The 24,215-nt window shown below is 31.8% G+C and overlaps 1 protein-coding gene across 2 annotated transcripts in view; it reads left to right on the plus strand.

The window, feature by feature from the left end:
* LOC132740121 (NXPE family member 3-like) overlaps positions 1-23,255 on the plus strand; it is a 36,883-nt gene extending 13,628 nt beyond the window's left edge. Inside the window, exons 2-7 of one of the 2 annotated variants that reach the window (XM_060727973.1) lie at positions 6,068-6,199; positions 6,560-6,672; positions 6,855-7,129; positions 18,230-18,486; positions 19,710-19,900; positions 20,235-23,255. In XM_060727973.1, coding sequence (XP_060583956.1) covers positions 6,068-6,199; positions 6,560-6,672; positions 6,855-7,129; positions 18,230-18,486; positions 19,710-19,900; positions 20,235-20,914 — 1,648 coding nt within the window. In that variant the 3' untranslated portion in view covers positions 20,915-23,255. Of the gene's footprint in view, positions 1-6,067; positions 6,200-6,559; positions 6,673-6,854; positions 7,130-7,624; positions 9,095-18,229; positions 18,487-19,709; positions 19,901-20,234 lie in introns of those variants that run through there. The other variant, XM_060727974.1, reaches the window with a different exon arrangement.
* The last annotated feature ends 960 nt before the right edge of the window (positions 23,256-24,215 follow it).

Consider the following 24,215-nt stretch of genomic DNA (forward strand, 5'->3'; position numbering starts at 1 on the left):
CGGCTATTGAATCGTTTTTTAAAAAATTATCGTAGCATGTACACATGTGTTAGAGAAATATGACGGCCCTACCATCGCTTAACTGCATATACACAATCTTTGTGACAAGTGAAACTGTAAACTATTAACGAAAGCAGATACAATATCACAAAGCTTATATTTGTACTTGAAATAATGAATATGTAATGACAATAACTTGTTGTGATTACTTAGGAAAACCAATAGTTACTATAGAAGTCAGTCGTCTTGTTGCTTTGCAAATTAGTTGTTTCTTTGTTAGTCAGTGAATGTTATGAAATTCAAAAGTAGATTAACTTCTGGCTATGGAAAGTTAATTTATGCGATGGAAATCACTGGTTAAAGCGGAAATTTACTGTTTGCTTTGAAAAGTCAATGACTGCTATGAAGTCAGTGTGTGCTATGAAGATAAACAATTGCTATAGGAGTCGACAGTTCCTATGAAAAGTAAATAAATGGTTCTTATGGAAAATGAGTCTTTGCTTTCGAAAGATTGCTATAAAGTTTATAATTTTTTTCTGAATGTCTGTAAAAAGTGATCCATGAGAAGTACTTAAGACAGCAAAATTGCATGAAAATTGCAGACAAGGTTTGTCTTTTGACGTCTTATCTGTGATACGCAGGCTTCATAACCTCTGATCCCCTTTCAAAATTCTATTTTATTTAGTTCCGCCCATTGTTTTCTTGTTTAGGGCACACGCTTTTTATCACTTTGGGGACCATACGCCGCTTTTCATGGAATAGCACGGAAGTGTCACATTGAAGGTTCCATGTTTACTGCCGTATGAACACATCTGTGGATGTTTCTAAATTCAAATTTTTGCCATTTCATGTTTAAATGTTGAATTCTGCTTAAGCCGGTGCTAGGGGGCGTGGACGGTGACTTGCACTTTCCAGTACCGTCCATGAACAGGCTCAATCAAACCGAGCCTGCAACATTATCAATTATGCCGTGTTGGCTTTTCTTTAGGGATTCTGTATTTATCTATATTATTTGATAAACGTATAAGAATTACACATCCTTCACGTCCCTTTGCAGCGGCTTGAGCGGTACGAGCGCTACGACTCAATTTCCAAAACTTAAAAGTGCTTTTTCCCAGAGGATCAGAAAAATAACAACACTAAAGTAAAACACGGGGCAATATTTAACGGCTGTTACACAGCACCTGCAATCGTGATGTATAAATATTTGGAAAAAGTGATATCTCGGAAGCATTAAAAACAACAAAATAACAAAAAAAATCAAACTCGATTTTGATTAAGTCTTTTCTTGGGGGAATTCTCAACACTTAAAAGTGCTGGAATTAATGCTAAGAAGTCAATGATTGCTGTATAAAACGACCGATAGGAATGAAAGTCACTGGTTTTCAAAAGAAAGTCACTGGTTGCAATGGAAAGTCATTGTTTGCTATGAAATTCACTCTTTGTTATGAAACGTAAGTAGATACTTCGGAAGTTAATGGTTCCTATGTAATGTCAATTGTTTCGATATTGATCATTGGTTGCCCTGGAATGTCAAGGGTTGCCATCGAAAGGTAATGGTTGCTTGTGGCTATGGAAAGTCAATAATTGCTGTCAGTTTCAGTTGGGTGCTAATATAGTCTATGGTTGCTATAAATATATAACTGATATGGAAAGTCAACAGTTGCTATTACATCACTGGTTGGTATTAAAAGTATATAAGGACAATCTATGTCTTCAGGGGTTTGGCAAATTCGGACTCCAGGGGCCCGTTTTACTTACTCACTTAGATTCGCGTAAGTTTTAACGTACCTTCGATTTTTTAAGTAAAGGCGTTTTACTAAAAGATGCGTACTTGAAAATTTCGTAACTTGTAAAATTAAGTTAAGCTTAAAATTTGTTTGCTTAAAACTTACATAATTAAGACTCATTTGTAAAACATAAAAAGAGCAGGAAAGCGGAAATTCTAGAGACCGATCTGGCTGCTTATATATTGTTATCGTGGAAGCACCTCTAGTTAAGATTAAGGTATTAGCCCTCTAAGGGCTATTTAAGGTACTATAATATTTTCAAGATATTAAATAATAATGTATGCAAAATCTAAACAACGTTTACCGTATGGTTAACGAGTTTTGGAGATTTTTCATATCTAAAACTTAGCTATAAGAAGGGTTCGTTTTCAGAAAGGAGAATCTATTATATAATCAATACATATGATTTCCAATTGAACATTGTTAAGAAACAAATATTAGCATTCAGCTAACAAATGACACAAGCAAAATTATTGTATCTAATCTAAAATGTATAAAAGCCCTACTCTACCCATCTTAAATAGTTGTTTTACCATTTTACTACTTAGAGGGCCTAATTCAAAATATTCTTAAAATTTGAAAATAACAGGTACCATATTTGATGAAATTTGACATAATTTAGCAAATAAATACCAAAACTAATTATATAATTTAAATATAACACTTCTCTTTTCATGAGTGATCCGAGCAACACATCAATAATGTTGAAAGAAAATAAGAAAGAAACAAAAGTTGCCTCCCCTGGGGTTTGATCCTCAGTTCCTTAGTTTCAATACAATTCACAGTAGTTCTAGCCTATTTTCAATACTCTTCAAAGTGAAAATAATTTATAAACCTACGATGGTAATTGATAATATGGCTTTACGGGCTTATTAAAAGTGACGTTAAATAGCATAAAAACTTGAGAAACATTTTTTACATGTAGTAAGTTTATACCTAGCCGCTGAACGTTTTGTGTTATCTAATTTTTTCTCGAGTTTTTCGCATGTATTTTTCGGAACTCGTTTAATATCACACCCTTTTTTTACTTGATAGACATAGAGTAAACAAATACACAATAAAAAATATAAAAAAAATAAATTTAAAGAATGTGTTACGCTAATAAGCTAAATATTTCATATAAAGGTGAGAAAAAATCCATTTCACTTGCGGACATGTTAAAAGTTTTCTTACTACTCAAAACAAACAAATACCTTCTTAAGTTGTTCACCATAAAACAGCCATGATGAACTATATTGGTTTCTCCTTACTTCTCTATGAATACATTTATTAAAAATCGAGAGAAAACCTTTTAGTGATATGGGTGGCCGTTAATACAATATGCGCTTAAAAACGAATTGCTCTTCAACATTTCTGAGTGTCTGTAGATGAACTCATGACATTCCTGTTTGGCCTTTTTTAAATGTTTTTGAGGCCACAGATATACCCATAGCGCCTCTTTTTTAAATAATTCTTAAATCAGTAAACTATTTTAACGTAAGTTTAAGAAAAACTTTTCGTGATTTTTTTTAAAGTTTAAACGTAAGGTTGAAGTTACAGGAATACTTATGAAAAACGAATTGTTAGTAAAACGGGCCCCAGGGCAGCGTTTTACTAACATTGCGTCAGTTTTTCCTGAAGAAATATCGTAACTTTACGCTTACGTTTAAACTTACGTAAATCATAAGTGTGTTCTTAAAGAGGTTTTAAGAGTTAGTCAATAAGGAAGCGTTTTGGTAATATTCAATGAACCGCACATGATCCATCATGGAAGATATGTAAAGGGTTTTTTGTTTGTTTGAGAAAAGAAAGAACTGTCATGTCCGCAAGTAATATTTGCAATCATGTTATAAGTTTCAGTTATAGTAGATTGTTAATACTAAATTTATTGCACGAGTGGAATACAATCATATTATGCGGACCTCTTGCGAGCAAAATATTGTTTTATTCAACGAGTTCAATAAATTTAGTATTGCATTTACACGAAATACAATGTTCTACTTATCACATACATATAATTTGAACAGTAAACTGTTAAAATGAGTATTTTTCCAATAACGCGCCCATAGTGTAACGCTAAAATTAGCGCGCTGTATCGCTATGTTTCCATATAGCGCCAATGTCGTCACATCAAAGTGTTATTACACTAGTGTAATATCGTTTTCATTAAATGGCTTTATTACACTCATGCTCCGCGATTTATGTGATAAAATATTTTATGTTATTTATAAAATTCATCATAAATTTAGTATGTTGAAATAACATAAAACACATAATAACTGATTTAAATACTTTGGGTGGAGGTCAACCACGACTAAAGGCGGTATGGGGTACCGGCATATTTTTTGGAAAGAAGATAATAGTTAAAAGCTGATAGGATGACTTCCATATTCGTATATGTTTTTCTTTTACTAAATTTAATTTTCAACCAGTCTGAAAGCAACAAGTCCAAAAAGCCAAATTATCCATTCCTTACTTGGACCTAATGATATATTACCAGTCACATCCGTCTCTAGAATTCTCGCTTTCCTTTATTCATAGATGATGATAGTCTTATATACGTAAGTTTTAAGTCAACACATTTGAGGCGTAACTTTACGAAAAAATTTACGAAATCCTAACTTATGCAAGTTATAAATAAAACGCCTTTAGGTGAAAAAAATGTTACGTAAGTTAAAACTTACGCAAATCTAAAGCGTAAGTACGTTAGTAAAACGCTAATCGGGACTATGATTTGAAAAAAATGTCCACCAGATTATGTTTCATTTTCAATACCGTACGATATAGCGCCTACATTTTTTAATAAGTCGATGTATAGAGCGCAGGTTTAATCTTCCTCAGGTCAAGGTCAAGGTCATTATCAATTATCAATATCAAAATGTTGTGTAAATACGTTGTAAATAATGCATATAAAATGCCAAATTTGCAAGGCAATTTATCAATTTATTAATGTATGTAAGTATGTACTACCAGTTGTTGATTTACAATGCTGCTTCGGTTTTTTGCCATATTGTGGGCAGTCTTTAACTGAAAGGCTTATATGGGTTGAAAGGCTGGTATAAAGTGGATATACCTGTTTAATTAAATGTTGAAACTAACTATATATTTTATGAAGAGATAAACTAAAATCCTGCAGAAAGTTAAGCCCATGACCACTAGTGTATTTTTGAATTGTTTACTTTTAAAAGCTTTGAATAAGGTCATATGCCAATGAGGCATTATATATTTGTTAAAGCTTGGATATTTTGCATTAAGCATGCTTTGTTGACACCTACAAAATATATATAAATCATGCTCATGGGGTCACATAGTAGTAACACTGATAGATAAACATACTTTCATGAATGCATTCTTATCTAAAGTTCCAATGCATCCAAGTTCTTAGTAATCTGGCATGTATAATAACATGGAACGCCAGTATTGGTTTATATTAACGTTTGTGTTTGATAGTTAATTTAGCACTGCTATACCGATATGTGTAATTTGGTATTGCTGAACCTTTTACTTGCAGGGTCGTCCCCCTTGTTTTTCGCTTCGCCATATTGTTGGTCATTAAAAGTTCAATTTAGAATAACGTTGTTTGTTGGAGTTTCCTTCCCTACTGGCGGAAGAACGCTGCAATGTATTGGTTGGCGGGTCTCACACAGTTACATCTAATCAGATTTATATAGTATATATGTTTGAAATTCTTTTTCTCCAACCTACAACATGTAAGACATAAATTTTAAGCATGTATCTAACATTTGCAAAAGTAGAATTATTTGATTTTTACAAATAATGAACATAAGATTAATGTTTGTGTGAGTATTGATATTATAAATGTAAAGGGAGGTAATAAAAAAGAGAAAAGCTGTCTAAGAGCATGTTGGGTGACATGTTTGAGAGTTTGTACTCCACAACAAATGTTGTGGCATATGTTATTGTCATTAAGTACTCATGTGACAGATGTGTAGCTCTTTGGCATATATCAATATAGATCTTAATATTTGAAATTGACATAAAACATGCTGTGGAAAAACGTAAAAATCGTCTCTGTTTAAAAACTTTCAATGGTCACATTTGCTATCGGGCGTATATTTCCCCGCCTATACCCTGCTCTTGTTCTTTCTTTCGTTCTGTCTGTCTTTATTATTTATTTCTTTATCTCATTACTTGAGTTTTTCGTTTTAACATTTTTTATTTAGTGATTTATTTATTTTGAAATCAAGATCACGTTCGTAACACAAGACGGAGATGTTATAAAAAAGAGATAACAATAACATTGACATTGATAACGGTTGAAAACATTGCTTTTGCAGGTTGAGAGGACGATTGTTGTGCATATGGTTTGGTTTAGTAACATGTACGATCATCATATATCTGAGAAACAACGTAGGGTATACAACCGAAAAATCAGTATTGAATGAACACTCTCCTACCGAAATTTCTATGTAAGGTCCAGATCTTTCTCAATTGAATAACTAAAAAAGCACCACATACACTGACGAAATTCGAATTTAATCAATATTTTACTGATATAATTTACAATCGTGTAATCAGTTAAGTAAATTTTTAGAGAATAAAAAGGTATTTGTGAACGAAAAATTTATTTAAATTAATCGGATAAGGATTATAAGTTACGATTAATCCAAGTTGTTTAATATGAACAGGTATTTGATACCTTTCCGAAATAATTAAACTGAGTTTATATGCTTTTCTATTTCTTTTATATATTGCCTTTATCTGTATATAAATTACCCTGTTATGTTTTAATAATAAATTACCTAAAAAACATTTCTTTCTGTTGTCAGATTAAAAAGTAATGATTCATTTAAAAAGACATTGCAAATATACCAAACGAGTAAGAAATGTAACGACGCTATGTTAGCTGCTGATCCCTTGCGCTCCACTATATATATGATAGGTAATATAGATTCAATAGCAATTTAAGCAATGCTAATTACAATTTGTCTTAACTTAAATATATTCATTTTCTTTTATGGGATTTCATGAAAATTATAACTAGACTGTCTATGTTAAATGCGTTTGAAAACTTAATAATCGTTTAAATTAAGATGTAACAAAGATATTTGTGATTTTAATCAGGAAGAAGTTCAGTTTTTCTCGGAGACTATATTGACTTTAATGTTATACTGTACAATGGATATGATAAACCTAAGAATACTGGAGGAGATCATTTACGAGCACGTTTATACAACGACTTACTTGGTGCATATACTCCTGCAACAATTTTTGATCATAATAATGGCACTTATACCGTAACTGTACAAGCGTTGTGGATAGGACGGGCTCAGTTAGAAGTAGAAGTTTTATATACAAAAGAAACCATCATTACTGCTATTCGTTTAAGGAGAACATGGGTATGAATACTTTGATTTAATTACTAAGCACATAATAATCAATTTTGAAAACTAATTATTACTTATTTGCATTTGTTATTCTATTAAATTGATTGAATACAGCTAGAGGTGTATACACTTACAACACATAGGTGAAGTCTCTTAAATATGATCTGAAGGACAATTAAGAGGATCATTGATGCCAGCACTATAAGTTGTTGAGAATTGAATACCGCTCAATTGAGAACCGCTCCAGCCGGGGCTATGGGGCGTGATGGATGCTTCACTTATTCAGTATCTCTCATGTACAGACTCAATCAAACCGAGTCTGCCATTTTCATGTAGTTTTGTTGTGATTTATGCTTCCGAGGGATCACATTGTTTAGGTAATAATTTTTTTTTAAATAACTCATTTTCTTGCAGAATTCATTTATATGTCAACAAACAGGAATTTGTCGTGTAAATGGGTTCATGAATAGCTTTTTATTGTTTCACATGTTCTTCAATATTTTCTAGACCGCCTCCGTGGTCGAGGGGTTAGAGTCGATGACTTCTAATCCAGCTACTTCTCTGGCGTGGGTTCGATCCCCGAGGGATGCTTTGGTAGTTTAGCGCGGAGGAAGGTAGTCTAGTACTGGTGTAACTCTCCAGGAACGATGGTTAGAAACTTCCCGCCTGTTTGACTGAAATAGTGTTGGAAAAATAAAAAAAACAAACAAACAAAATTAAATTATCTCCCGTTTAATTAATATAGTATTATTTACCAGCAGTATATACTAACACGAAAAGGACTTTTTGTACATTACATGTCATTGAGTTATTTACATTATACATTTATAAACTGTATTTAAAATTTTAAGAATGTCCTTTATGTAATTGATCGAAAAAAAATTCAATTTCGTCCGTTTCAGCTAATGTATTACTATTCTTTTTTTTGCAAATGATTACTTAGATTTAGCTATTGATAATATTTGCTTAATGAAATGTGTTTAAAGTTTTGTTTTTGATGACTGTTGTATTTTTAGTATATTTTAAATTGCTTTATATATTGAAATGTTTCTTTATTAGGCTTACAATTATTTTTCAGAAGTGTTTCACTTAAAAAAACGTTTTTTTTTATTGATTCCTGTTTTCAAATCTAATTAAAGGATACGCCTAGATTTTAAAGAAATCTTTAATCTTCTAATGTATTTATTGTTTGTTTTTTTTCCATCAGGAAATACTTTTGCATATTCTAGTAGCTAAGTAAAATGGTGAACTTGTTTACTTAAAATGTCCAAAAAAAGTAATGTTTTTCACTTAATTCTTTTATAAAGTTGATTTCATGATGCAAAAAATATATAGTGTAAACTTGTTAAGAGCATCCTACGTTATTTAACAGTAATCCAGATACCTTTGCCGGTTATATTTGAAATTTTACGCGTTTCGATAGTAAAGCGTCAAATGTTTGTCTTTGCGTATTGCTTTCTATACAGTGATTTGTCATGTTTTTCTCGTGCTTAAGTCTCAATGAACGGTTAATGTAAAATGTGTACTGGTCATTCTACCAGACGTTTTGGAGCAGTTAACATATTCAATTTCATATTGTATCCGACCACGTGTTAAACGGGCAGCCATGTCGGAATAAAATGCACTTCTTTCGCGAATGGAAGAGCGTATCAGTTTCAGAAATTTGAGGAACGCATAAATTCTACTCAGCGTGAGTTGTCGCAAGCACAAATTTCTGCTATCCAGGAGAATTTGGTTTCCGATGGTTATACGTTTAAGAAAAAGGGACAGGAGCAGCAGTTTAAAGTATATGCTAAAGTGCTTGATAAAATGCAACAAGCAGACGGCTACTTCCAAGAGGCTGTCAAGGATTCTTCGAATGACGCTGCAGAAAGTGCACGACAAAAGCAAATCGAAGGTATGAACATTTTGAATTATCGACAATAATACATTGAACTTGCTGATTCTTCTGAACACGGGTGGAAGGTGGTACAAGAGTATGAATCTCATCCGTTAGCATACGACGACGAAGATGAGAAGAAAATTGCACGTGCGCAAATACAGGCAGACAGAAAAGTCAGGCAGGAGCGTCGTCTTCGAGCGGCACGTTTTGGTTCTTCTCTGTTTTATGGTATGAACCAGTCTTCTTATTCGAAAATTTAGAGCAGCAGCAGGGCAGACAAACATGGACGACCTCGAGGAAACCCGGTTCCTGCTTCAAGTGTGGAAGACCTGGTCACTGGCGTGCTGATTGTAGAGTACGTGGGATGGTTGAGGGCACTCAAACTGAGAAATCTGATCAGATAAGTAAAATTTTATTTTGCGGAATTAATTAAAATACTGAAAATAGAAAAAAAGCTTGAGAAATTGAATAAACCCTATTTGTCTAGGTATGAAAATTATAATCCCGGTCTAGAAATATCACCGGAAGTAGTCACTCCGGTAGGTAGGTTAAGGGGAAATTGAAAGCATTGGAAGGAGCCATGTTCTAATGAATATATTATTGATGTTATAGACAAATGCTATAAACTGCATTTTATGAATTTTCCTGCTACTACTGAAATTAAGAATAATAGTTTTGTTTTAGGGAATTCTACCTTTGTTTCTGCAGAAATCCAAAATTTGGTAGCTAACGGGTGTGTTTCTGAAGTACTGTCGGTTCCGTTAGTTGTTAACCCGTTGACTGTAGCTTTTAATCGTTAAGGTAACGCCAGACTGGTTCTTGATTGCAGACATGTAAATCCGGTTTTATTTAAATCACAAAGTCGGTACGAAGATCCGTCTGTTGCTAGGCAACTTTTTCATAAAGGTGATTAGGTGTTTTCGTTTGTAATTAAAAGTGCATTCCACTATATAATGATCGATTGGTTACATAGGACATATTTAGGTTTTAATTGGACACAAAATGGTCACAAAAAGTATTATGTGTTCAACGTTTTGCCTTTGGGATATCCACAGCAGGATATATTTTTACAAACATTTTGAGGGTTCTTGTAGAAAAATGGCCTATCTTGGGTTTAATAGTCGTATTATTTTAGATGACGGCCTTGTTGGCAATCACACTTTCGCTGAAGCTATGAGAGATAGTTCTTTCATTAGACAAGACTTGATAGATTTTGGGTTCTTGATAGCGGATGAAAAATGCAACTGGCAACCTTGTTTATTGTTTAACATGGCAAGGTTACTTCTGGGACATTGAACAGGGACTTTTGAGAGTAACGGAGGATAGATTAGAGAACTTTTAAGCTTAAAGAACAACTTGTTTTGAAAGTTAGTATAGGATAAGTTTTCATTCCAGTCTGTATGTTGGCATGTTTAACAGGCCAGTTATTGTCTATGCAATGTGTATAAGGTCCATTCGTCCGTTTAAGGTCAAGGTCTTTTTTTCAGTGTATACAGTCAAAGACAAGTTGGAACGCACCTGTTAAGGTTTCGTCCAAGGTTTTATCGGAATTGATTTTTTGGAAGGAAAATTTGTGGTCACTGTACATGTGTAGTTTTGGTTTTGGACAGTTGGAGAGCGTTGATAACGCAAGCGTCTCCGTTGACGTCACTGATGTAAAAAAACGTCTTTGTTGACGCCCTTGGATCTGGATTTGGTAGTTATGTTGATGGAATTGGCGATAGTCAATTGTTTGGCACTAGGTCCGAATATGAGCAGATTTTAAGCTCCACGTGGCGAGTGCTAGAGCCTGTACGGAGGTCTATTTATTCTTCTTTGCACTATCTGCAGGAAAATAAAGTTTTAATAAATTCTGACAACAGAAATGTATTTTCAATTTTGAAAGTTGGCAGTAAAAAGCCTTATTTGAATGATATTCCTGTGCAAATTTATGATGTTTGCAGAAAGCATGACATATAATTGTTTCCTCACTGGATTCCAAGGGAAGATAACTCGGAGGCTGATTTTCTCAGCAGGTGTTTGACAGTGACGACTGGTCAGTTACAGACTGGGTGTTCGATTTACTTGTGTCAAAATGGGGTCCTCATTCTTATGATCGTTTCGCTTACAATAATAATTGTAAATGTTTAAAATTCAATTCTAGATGTTGGTGTCCTGGAACAGCTGGTATCGTCGCTTTTGCACAAGCATGGGCTGGTGAAAATAATTGGCTTGTTCCGCCCCTGAGATTAGTTTTGATTACTTTGAACAAAATTAAAAAGGAAAAATGCATGTGCACTTTATTTGAACCCATTTAGCGGTCGGCACCTTATTAGTCCGTTTTGTTTCCTCATAGAAAAAATCAAACCGATTTTGTACTTGAATATCTTCTCTTTTAGCCAGGAATTTTGACAAAAAGAGTCAGAGGGAGAAACGGAATATTTGATGGTAGACCATTGAAGTTTGGTTTTATAGCTTTAAGATTTATATAAATTATTTCTTTATGCTTCTGCATTGTTGTACTTCTTATTCAGGCTTGAGTTTGAATCAGATGATAAGCGATGAGCTCACAAGGACCGGGATTGATGGCCCAATTTGAAGAATCTTGCATCTCAAATGGCTGATGAACTGTTAGACTCTAAAAGTGACACTACTGTAAATAAATGATTCTCTTATTTCATGAAATGGAAAACATTCATTACGCCTAAAGGAGGGAGTGCTTTACCTTCTTCACCAGTTTGTATAGCTTTTTATCTAACTGACTTGATGAAAAGAAGTTGTTCTAATCACGTGATTTCCTCAACTGTTTATGGAATCAAATGGGCGCATTCTTTAAACAATCTTCAGGATCCCAAAGAGAACCATTTTGTAAAAAACTTAGTTGAAATTGCTTAAGGTAATTTATCTAGACATGTGAATAAGAAACAGCCAGTGACTAAAGATCTTTTAATTGAATTGTGTAGTAAATACAAAAGTACAACTGATGTTTTAATTTTAAGAGATTTTGTGCATGATTTTATTAGGATTTTCAGCGTTTCTCCGTTTTGATGAAATAAGAAATTTGCATTGTAATGATATTACGATCCATGACGATTATTTTTCTTTACATATGCGTTAAAGCAAAACCGACCAATACAGGCACGGAAGCGACGTGGTACCAAGGGTAACACAATCGCTTGTCCTTATTCTATGCTAAAACGATATTTCGTAAAGGCTAACATTTTTTCTGCAAATTCTCATTTTTTTTTTCAAGCTGTGTTTCAGAACGCGAGGTATTTCTAAGCTCATTTATAAAGATAAATCAGTTACACTCGGGGTCGGGAACGCTTTTACATAGATTACGTGAAATCGCAGGCAATGTTGATTTCGGGTTACATTCTTTAAGAAGCGGTGGTGCTACGGTTGCTGCAAATGCTTCTGTCAGTGATCGTTGTTAGAAACGTCACGGTTGTTGGAAATGCGATAAGAGCAAAGACGGCTTTGTTGCCGATTCACTAGACAGAAGGTTAGCAGTCACGAAACAGCTAGGTCTATTATAAGTGCTGATTGCGGCTTCCAAATTTCTACGTACCCCGTCTGGTCATGCTAGTATAGTGTTTGTTGTTATTTAAGTTAAGGAAAGACTTGAAATTTTACGCGTTTCGATAGTATCGCGTAACATGTTTGTCTTTGCGTATCGCTTTTTATACAGTGATTGTCATGTTTTTCTCGTGCTTAAGTCGCAATGAACGGTTAATGTATAATGTGTACTGGTCATTCTACCAGAGGTTTTTGAGCAATTTCATATTGAATAAGGTTTTGTTTTTAAGATATATTGACAATACAGTGGAACCTGTCTAATCCGAACTCGTCCGGATCACAATTAGAAAGGTTTCCGGATTAGAAGTTTTTTTTTACATGTTTGTTCATGTTATTGGCAGAATAGTTCAAGGAAAGAAAACGGGAATGCATTTGAAATGCCAAAATAAATATTTTATTTTTGCTATCTATTATCTTTCATTTTAATACATGTGAATACAAATTTGAATAAAAATACATAAAAAAGCAAAAATGTTTTGTCATTAAGGGTTATTTAACATTCGGTGTTAAAATGATAAACAGGAGGCTAAGACATGATTAAATATTCGTATTAGCATTTGTCAATTGTTGGTTACTCTTATCCGATTCAGCGATTATCTGAATTAACTGACAGTTTCCATTAATTCCCGTTACTTAATCACGTGTCATTAAATTCATTATAAAAGATTAAAATATATTTCTATTGTACTGTATAAAATATTGAATGTGACGAAAAACAATCAATCAATTGAGCAATTAAAGTAGATATTCAGGCAAGCTAAGCGTAATTTTCACACCTTCGCAAATCATACATTTCACCCATTAATCAAGGGAACTTACTATCATCAGTTTGGTTTATGTTTACACCTGCAAGATGTGAGAGTATTTGTTGTTTTGAATGTAGGTGTGACATTTGGCTAAATCTGTTCGGATCCGAGAGATTAATTTTAGAGTAAAATAAGAACAAAAATTAAAAAAAAATCGTTCGGAATTCGGAGAAGACAGGTTCCGAATCCGAAAGGTTTTTTACTGCCTTTTTGTGATTATCAAGACTTTTTTAAAGACAACAGTTCATCATAAGATTTTACAGATTTCCGGGACCATGATGCATCATCTTTATTTGACAGCACTTCACTACCAATTACTTTAACTACTGTACCATCAACTATACACGATGATCACTTCCAGTGCTTCAAAAAAGGACTTCATTTTTTACACCTAAATGTAAGATCTCTTTTGCCTAAAATTTCTGAACTTAGAATAATTGCATTAAAAACTAAAGCAGCTGTTATTGGTATATCTGAAACAAGTCTGTTACAGACTCAGAAATTAATATTGACAATTATACAGTTATAAGATATGATAGAGACAGGCATGTGGGAGGAGTGTGTTGCTATGGGAGGAATGATATTGCCTTTACTGCTAGACCTGACTTAAATGTTTTTAATGATGAAATTTTAATTGAAATCCTTTTACCAAAAACCAAACGAATACTTGTAGGTACCATATAGAGACCTCCAAAACAATCAATTTTATTGAACATTTTGAAAATGTTTTTTTATAGTCTTAGATCAGATTGTGAATGTTACATGGAGATTTTAACTTTTGTTTTTTACCAAAAGGATAGTTTTAATCCTACACTAGCATTTTGAAAATTTTTGATCTACAACAGATCATTTCTGAAGCCACTAGAATTACTTTATTAAACAAAAGTATAATTGATCATATAATTACCAATCCAAAAGATAGGCTAAGTCAATATGGTGTTATTTCTGTTGGTCTTAGTGATCACCTTTTGTCTTTTTGTACAAGGAAAATCAGCAAACAAAGTTTCTCAAAACTTTATTTCTCTAAAGTTAGATGTGTACAAAAATTATAGTAAAGATTTGTTTATTGAAAAACTAGGTCAAGCAGACTAGTAAATGTTTTTATTCTGATAATGTAAACAGTTCATTGGTAGCTTTTAAAGATATTTTTATGTCAGTGTTGAATGCCATTGCTCCTGTTAAAGAAATTAGATTAAAACAGAGAACTGAACCTTGGATGTCATCAGAGATTTTAGACCATATCAAAATAAGAGATCATTATTTATACAAGTTTAGAAAATATGGTTGCCATGAAGATTGTTCTTGTTATTGTAAATTTAGAAATGTTGTTCAAAGAGAAGTAAAACATGCTAAGTCTTCTTATTTTACTGATCAATTTGCTGAAAATAGAAATAATCCAAAAGGCTTATGGAAACATTTAAAACAATTGGGGTATAAATCCAAAACAACAGTGAATGAAAATATTGTTTTGAAAATTAATAGTGAAAATTGTCATAATCCTTTAAAAATTGCTAATCATTTTAATGACTTTTTACTACTGTTGCTTCTAAGCTAGTGGATAAGTTACCTTGTGCTAGCAAAAAGTTTGACATTGACTCACAAGCTTTGTTAGATTTTTATAATGATAGAAATACTAAGAATAATAAAATGTAAGACATGTGTCTGAGACATTTGTATATAAAGAGCTTAAGAATTTAAACTCATCAAATAGTAATGGTTTAGATGAAATTCCTGCTAGATTTTTAAAAGATGTAGCTTCATTTTTGAAAATTACAATTACTTTTATCATAAATATGTCAATTTCAGAAAATTATGTTCCTGGTAACATGAAAGTAGCTAGGGTAAAACCTTTATATAAAAAGAACAGTAATCTTGAAGTAGAAAATTATAGACCTGTAAGCATTTTAAGCATTGTATCAAATATTTTAGAAAAATCAGTGTATTCTCAACTTGATAAGTTTTTAGTTGTTAATGGTTTATTGTATGAATTACAGTCAGGTTTTAGAAATTCCTATTCCACTGACACTTGTCTTATCCATCTTATGGATCATATCAGAAACAATAATTCCAAAGGTTTATACACAGGCATGATAATGCTAGATCTACAAAAAGCATTCGATACTGTTCACCATGATATTTTATGCGGAAAATTGAAATTGAAATCTAATACTGACTGGTTTATGTCTTATCTTAAAGAAAACAAACTGTTAGTGTTGATAATATTTTATCAGATTATATGCCTGTTATATATGGGGTTCCCCAGGGCAGCATCCTGGGTCCTCTTTTATTTTTGTGCTATGTAAATGACATGAGAATTATTATAGATCAAGAATGTAAACTTATTCTGTATGCCGATGACAGTTCAATTCTTTTTGCTCACAAAAACCAAGTATTATTTCCCAAAAACTTAGACAAAGACTAGAGTCTTGTTCATCTTGGCTTGTAGATAACAAATTGTCACTTCATCTAGGAAAGACTGAATGTCTTATTTTTTGTTCCAAACGTAAACTGAAACAAGTTAAAGAGTTTAAAATTGTTTGTAATGGACATACTATTGAATCCACAAAATCTGTCAAATATCTAGGTTTAAATATTGATGATTCTTTGCCAGGTGAATCTATTGTTAATAGTATTCTTACAAAGGTGAATTCACGTCTTAAGTTTTTGTATAGGCAAGCACTAATACAATGTCACCTTGATTATGCATGTTCTTCTTGGTACCCGAGCCTGAACAAGTGTTTTAAAAATAAGTTTCAAATTTGTCAAAATAAAATTGTTAGATTTATACACGCTATGGGACCTAGAGATAGTGTCAATAATGTTATTCTTGCTAATATGTCTTTACTAAATGTAGAAAACAGAAATAAGCAATTACGTCTTAATCATGTTTTTAAAATTGTTAATAACCAGTGCCCTTCATATATGAAAGAAAATTTTATACCTGTTAGAGACATTCATTCTCATTCAACTCGGGCGAATCAGTACAATTTTAGAAGTTATAGGAAAGATAATGTAACTTTTTTCAAAAAGCAATTAATGATTGGAATTCCTTGCCAACATGCATCAAAAAAATTATTAAGATAGGAGCTTTCAAAAGCTCAGTGAAGGCCCATTTACTAGAACAGTTAGGTTAGGAAATCATAATAAAATCCACTAGTATGACTAGATATTGATCTCATTTTTATTGTTTTCCTTTTAGCAAAGTTAATGGAAATACTAAAGTTTGATATTTTACGTAAATGACATCTTCCAGTTTCCAAAGTTTTGTATTTTTCAATGTTTTTGTGTTTTATATTGTATATTATAGTAAGTATATATCCAAGGACCCCATTGGAAATAAGCCTTTGGGCTTTCATAGGCAATCCGAGGTTATTGCACACTACTCTATACATGTTTCCACTTACGTCGTCACATTTTATTAAACTAGTAAATTGATATCTAGTCATAGGAATGAAAGAGTTTAAGATTATGTTTTAAGTTATAATATTTTATTATTTAATAAACCGTCTGTGATATTTATGTTTGACAAACTTCCGAAATATTTACAATTGTGTTATCAGTTTTATATAAAATGCTTAAGTGTTTGTATAATGTATACATGTATGTGTGTTTTAACACTTCATTATTTAGCATTTCATTCGAAGGCAAGGGCGTATACTATAATCATGTAATGAATATTTTGCAAGACCAGAACAACTGATATATTAATAACGTGCTTAGATTACATGTCCTTTCCATTGTTATCAATTGTGCGTTAAAATATTGCTCTGTCTTAAGCCCGAATACTTGTTTTGCTCATCAAATAAGCGTACCCTGTATGGTCATGCTAGTGCATGTATAGTGTTTGTTGTTATTTTAGTTAAGGAAAGACCTGATATTCTCTGTGATTTTTATTGTTTATTTGATTATGATAAGTGTATAGTATTTCCTCAAAATATGCTAGTACTAATTTTACATATGTCGATGCAAATTAAGTACCAAAAGCATTGCCGTTTCTTTGATTGAAAACCTTAAGTGTAGAAGTTCTTGATGTTTTGTTTACCACACTGTAATGGCTTGAATACTGATTCATATGGTGTTATGTATAAGTGTATATATACATTGGTAACATCAGACACAACGAGTAATAAGTCTGTATTCACAGGATATAGGATAAATGTTACAAAAATTGATATCACCCCTTATAAGAACGCTATCAATATATTGTTTCAAGTGTGTTAGGTTGCAAAGTCCTTTAAAGTGTTTAACATATAGGACATATCACAAATTGTCTAATTTTTCTTCAGGGTTTAGGTTTTCTTTATATTCTCTTATCGTTTCATTTCATTTATCTTTTATCCATTTGCTTTTATGATTTTTTTGTTGTCCGTAGAATGAACTTCAAATCCGTTTAAATTCAAAATCTTAAAATGTTATTCTTTTATTAAGTGTAGGATATTTGTTTGTGTTTTTTAAAACTAGATGTTGCTTCACTTGAAATGATGAATGCCATCTTGTTTTATGTTTCCTGGGTAATAATATTAAAAAATATATATTTTTTATATATAAGGGTAGATACTGTATTTTTACGGTTAATAAAAATATGTTTTAAGTGACATTTGTGCTAAGTGACATAAGTATTACTTCAGCTATATATATATATATATATATATATATATATATATAATATATATATATATATATATATATATATATATATATATATATATATATATATATATATATATATATATATGTATAATTACGATTGTTATTATAGAACACAAAAGCTTTGTGATATATACTACTTTTTAGATTAACCACTCTGTACAATGTCACGTAGTTTTATGTGTAAATGTCTGTGAACCTTAACTGTTGATTTTGTAGGACTTTTCCAACATTTTGGCAATTTTTTCGTACAAGAACTATACTGATAAAACAACATGTGGCCCAGACAACGAAACAGTAAAAGGATATTCTAAAGAATCTAAATTGTGTAATTTTTCCTACTGGAATAATTCACAACAATGGTTTTGTGGGAGACCCAAATATCCGCTTTCATGTAACCATTGGAGAGCAATTACCCGTAACTGGGAGAATTTTACCCGAGGAATGAACACATGTGAACAACAGCTGAATAAAAGGTATATAACCTCATCGTCGGATAACAAGGTTGATTAACATGTAATTAGGTCAAATTAGATCAAATGATCCTATTTTCGTGTATATACGGCAACCGACGCGTTATAAGTCCACCAATAAAATCTCGTTTAACAAAATATATATTCTTCAACGGCAACGGTAAAAATTATATCAGTTACAATAATATTTTACACTGCTTTTGCTTGAAATCGTTAACATTATTTATAATGAAGTTTCCACAAACATAATTTAAATGATTGCCACCATTTTGATATTATACTAAATGTCGTTAGTACAAGCGTTTTGATTGGTTTTAATCGCATCATGAAATCGCAAGGGAAACAGTTAAAAATCTGTCTTTGGCACACGTCTAATCGACTCAATATTTAAGGAACTCCACAGAGGTTCAATAGCCTAAAATGATTAATTTTGAAATTCTTTAACAACAACAAAAACACGGCCAATTAATAATAATGATTCGGCCGTGTGTATCCGACGGTGATTAAAGCCTACTACAAATACTAGTAGTTTAAAATGCGACTTTATGGACATTTGATTCATAAAAAAACTAAGTATGTAATAATTGTTTTAATATGTAAACAAATTTCAATAAAATAAGCAATGCCTTTTAAAACTGTTTGTAAAAAAGATTCAGTTCAATTTTTACACATTTTTTTATGATTTACTAAACCATCTTTACTTGCCGATATCAAAATAAAGTGTTCTGGCGGTGCTAGGAAAACAGATATAGTCAAAGACGTTTGATACGCTTTCCTTAGACGGCTAAGTAAATAAGGGACTCTAAATTGAAGCAGTATTTTTTTGTGAATAGCAAATTAGTTAGTTATACGCTTATCATGAAATTTGCAAAATCTACTTTACTTGCAAGATACATGACAAACTTCCAAAACTATAAAAATTGATATTGTTAATGGTTGATCGATCATCAAGCAGATACACTTTGTCAGCATTTGTTTCATTTCTTGTCATGACAATGTCAGGTATTGGTTAAACGGTACTCCTGCAAAATGCAAGAAACATTGATGACATCAAAAAATACAAAGCATTACTTCCTCATTTATATTTATCACGTTTTTTTTCCATTGTTATCCTCAACATATTTAGCATATTAGTTTATTTTCTTCTTCTCAGATAATTTGTATACACATTCAATTAAAAAAGAAACTGTTTAGATCAAATTAAATGCAATCCGCTTTTTGTCCAGGGATCGGCGTACACATATACAGTCTAACATAACTGTAGAAATACTTCCAAATGCAATCGATAGTGCAAACAGGACTACATTTGAAGAAACCAGTATCTCCTGTTCAAATTACAATATAACAAAATTGTGGTTCAAAGAAAAACCTACCGGATATTACTACAAGAACAAATGGATTCTTTTGCACTGTAAAGGTGATATATTAATTTCAAACATATTGATATAATAGATCATATTAAAAGGCAATGCTTATTCTATTCACAACAATTGTGACGTTTATTCAGTCTCTTTCTCTCAATACTATAAAGATTGCAAAATATTTTATCATTATTGAATCATATTTTAATCAATTTCTTTGTTTATAATTAGAAGGTATAATTTTCTATGAGATTTACGGATAACCTACTTATAAAGTTTTGTTTTGAAAAGATGATAAATGCAATATTTTCCCTTAATATCAATGTAAATGAAAGCTCGTCTGTACATTTGTAAGATCATTTTTACAAGAATTGTATTGTACTTTACAAGGTTTAAGAAGCTTCAATAAGGAGTGTTTTCGTAATAAGACTTTACTTTTTTGGGGTGACTCGACACTTTATCAGTGGTTTGTTTATCTAAAAAACAAATTTCTTGCTGTAAGTGAAGCAACATGCACTCATGGACAGGGGTGGCATGACTATCAAAGATGCAACTTCAATAAATACAACATGACATTAAGTTTTCTTGGACATAACATTCCAGTGTGTGGTTTTAAGAGGAAAAATCTTTACAATTTTTTTAAAAGCATTTCATTTGAAAAAGTCATTGAATCAGAATCAGAAAATAATGATGGTCTTCTACTCGTTTTGCATTTATATGCTCATCTGCAACAATATAGTTTCAAACATTTTGCTGCACATATATTAGAAATAAAAACGAGTTTAAAGCGGATCTTTAAAACCAAGACTAATATAAAAGTGTACATAAAATTACCCCATGCCTATCGAAGATTGGAGGAACCTATATGGAAAATTAGACGAAATGATTTCATCGGTTTCATCTTTACACATATCATGCGAAACATTTTTAAGGGAATCTTAGATAGAATAACTGTATTGGATCACATGGACTCTACTATCGCCAAGCGGAACTTAGACATTCATCCATCGGAAGAAATTGTTCGAGAAATGGTTCTCCAGTTAATGAGTTATACATGTACAGATGATTAATAATATAAAAACTGAATTAACTGGAATAAAATTAAGGTATGATATATGTATATACTAGACATAGTAAAAGTCTATTGATGATAAATGTAATAAAACCATTTTTAAGCAACAGTCTGTCATTTGCTTTCTTTTGTTTTGCTTTAAATATATAATATATAATTTATGTAATTGGCTTCTGACGCCATTTGTTATAGTAGTTCAGAAACATTTCCATTAGCACCTTTGCATTAATTAGCACTGTATAACTGTGTGAACTCTGATTTTCTCCCGATTTTTTTAAAATCAGTATATGTGTTGTTGCTATTTTACTTGTTTGATTGCTTTTGTGTGTTTTATTTGTCTTGTTTGGTGTTGTTGTTTTACATTATACCATTGCAATATTAAGCAGACTGTATTTAAAAATGACTTGAAAGTAAATGAATCTAAAAGAGAGTGATTCCATTGAAGTTTTTATCACAACAAATTTGCATGAACAATTGAAGACTCGGTTTTATTGAGTCTGTGCATGATGAAAAATGAAAAGTACAATATCTCTCACTCAACCGTACATCGAGTGGAGTATTATGTTCTTTTAGACATTGAGAAGTGTTGGAATCAGTGAACCCGAAATAAAATAAAACTATGATTCGTTAATTATTGCACACTATTAATTTTTATTCTGATCTGTTCTAATAATTTTGGAATGTGAAATGAATTATATTGTAATATCTCTAGACAAGAACTTAAACGAGCACAGTTTTTGATATACCAATATACAAAAGAAGAAGGCGTGGACGATAACTTGCACTTTCAAGCATTTTCCCTGAAAAGGCTCAATTAAACCGAGACTGCAACGTTTTCTTTTCATTCTTTTGTTTTTGGATTTATTTAAAGATTTATATTATCTCTAGTTTATAGAATACCTATTGTTATTGTTGTTAAATGGCTTAGCTGATGCATTAGAATAGCCTTAATCAGAATCATAAAATACTGGTGTCTGCAATCTCATCACACTAACAAAATAGATCATCAGTTTTGTTTTTATTTAGCAAATCTTCTTTGAGAATGAATCAATTTATTTGTAGTTTTGTAAGTTGTATTTGTAAATTTTAGTGCCATGAAAGTTGTAGGAAGGTATTTTAATGATACTAGAATTTGGTTTTCTTTTAAATATCTACAGACTACTTGCATTTCTTGTATCCACACATAATTCATTCCAATCTTTGAAAGTAAAATAGAGAAATAATTTTGAGAACAACTGAGAGATACAATGAATATTATGCCTATTTCTTATTTTTTTTTATTTGTATATGAAATGATGTCTTCAACTACTAAAGGTACATAACTTTAGATAAGAAGGGACCATAATGTAAACCATTTCTTAGAACATAATTACTTTGTGATTACGTCTCCTTGATTTTAGGGTTTCTAAACAAGACTAAGTGTAATTGTTAGAAAGGTAGTGTCTCCTGATAAATAACAAGCGGTCTCCAAATCAATTTGCACAAAATCGTTTGATTCGTTCAATGTCATATTATCCCATACTACCTTAGCGTACTCTTAAATAGGTGTGATAAAAGAGTGATAAATTAATCCAAGATATTGCCTTTCAAGAGTAGACTTGTGTTTCCCATAATGTTGAATCTCTACCAAGTAATAAGTTTTATATCAATTATATATTCTGTACATGATTCTTTTAAGACAGAGTGATTCCTAGATGCTTATGAGATTCTTCTTCAGCAACTTGAATGTTGTTCAAAAAGAGGGGTGGATTGGTTATAACTTCATTTTGATATAAGAATAGATTCAGTTTTATTTGTATTGAGTTCAACCAACCATGCTTCTGCCCAATTACTAATCTTCCAAATATCTGAATTTAAAATTTCAATAAGTACCAATTAAAGGATTTTCAACAATGATGTAGAGAGACTTGTCATTAGCAGACGGTTGGAATGTGTGTAATTTGTTTAAATAAGATCAATTAGAAATGTTTGTTATTTTGTGTGCATCTCAAGTATTTTCTGTGTTCAGGTCTTACTAGGAGAATTGTCTGCATGAGTTTATGAGAAAGGATTATAGGCAGGAACTTTTCTATCTTTTTATTTTCAAGTCTTTTATTTTTTTCTTTAGTTTTTCGAGCTTGAGCATCCGACAAATTTGGTTATTTTTTCAACATCCTTTTGACTGCGCCTACTACTTTACTGTTTACATTTTAGCCCTCCCTAATTGTTCAGGAAATTAATTCGTAACACACATTATCAGGATCACCAGATCCGTTTAAAAATCGATTGTTTTTAGTTTCACCAATTGTTTCCTCGTCTAGGGCGCAAGCAGTTTTAATTGGGGAACTTTTTCCGCTTTTAATGGAGGTTCCTTGATAATCGCCGTATAAAGACATCTGCGGATGTTTCTAAATTCCACATTTCACAATTATCATGATTAAATATTAGGTTCTGCATAAGTCGATACTAGGGGCGTTGACGGTAACTTGCACATTTCATTACCATCCATGATCAGGCTTAAATAAACAGAGCCTGCAACATTTACAATTTTGTCGATTTGGACGTTCTTTAGGGATTCTTTATTTCTCTATATTTTAATTTATAAATCTGTCACTTGTCCTTTTGAAAGGTCTGTACAGCAATAATTGAAAACTAAAATATGCTCTGACCTGTAAATCAAGTATTAATGCTTCACACATTAAGATTTTCATGAACATCTATGTTTTGAATGGTGATGCACTCTTAAATCCTACTGTCTGGTAAAGCCTCTAGAAAGAAAGAGGACAATTTTCAAAACAATGCGATAAATAACAAAAAAATGGCTTGTGTGGTATTTATCTGATATAAAATAGTCTCAACCTTTTCCCAACAAATGATTAGACGAAAACACTGCCAAAATCTTAATGTAAATTGTATAAATCATGAAATATGATTGTGATACAGATCATACAGTTTAGTAATAATTTTGCAGTGGCTGAGAGTCTTTTTTATTATTTGTATTATTAAAAACACCGTTAAGATGCAGTGTATATTTTGCATGCAATTTCATGTATACACAACACTTTTGATAGTAAACAAAATCGTTATTATAAATATGAAAAGTTGATATTCTTTAAAAGGGTGTATAGATAAATATATATTATAGAATATTTTTTTGAAAGTTTAGAAGTGAATTTTTATGCAAATAACTCTCTGTAGAATAAACGAAACTGTGTTACCCACTTAAGTACGGCGTTTTCTCGTTCTGCTATCATTTAACATTGGCATTGCCCTATTTTACACCATGCAGTCTATCCTATTACTATCACCCTGCTTTCGAC

The sequence above is a fragment of the Ruditapes philippinarum genome, unplaced genomic scaffold (genome assembly GCF_026571515.1).
Source record: "Ruditapes philippinarum isolate M1 unplaced genomic scaffold, ASM2657151v2 ctg5165_1_1_1_1, whole genome shotgun sequence".
Classification (NCBI taxonomy): domain Eukaryota; kingdom Metazoa; phylum Mollusca; class Bivalvia; order Venerida; family Veneridae; genus Ruditapes; species Ruditapes philippinarum.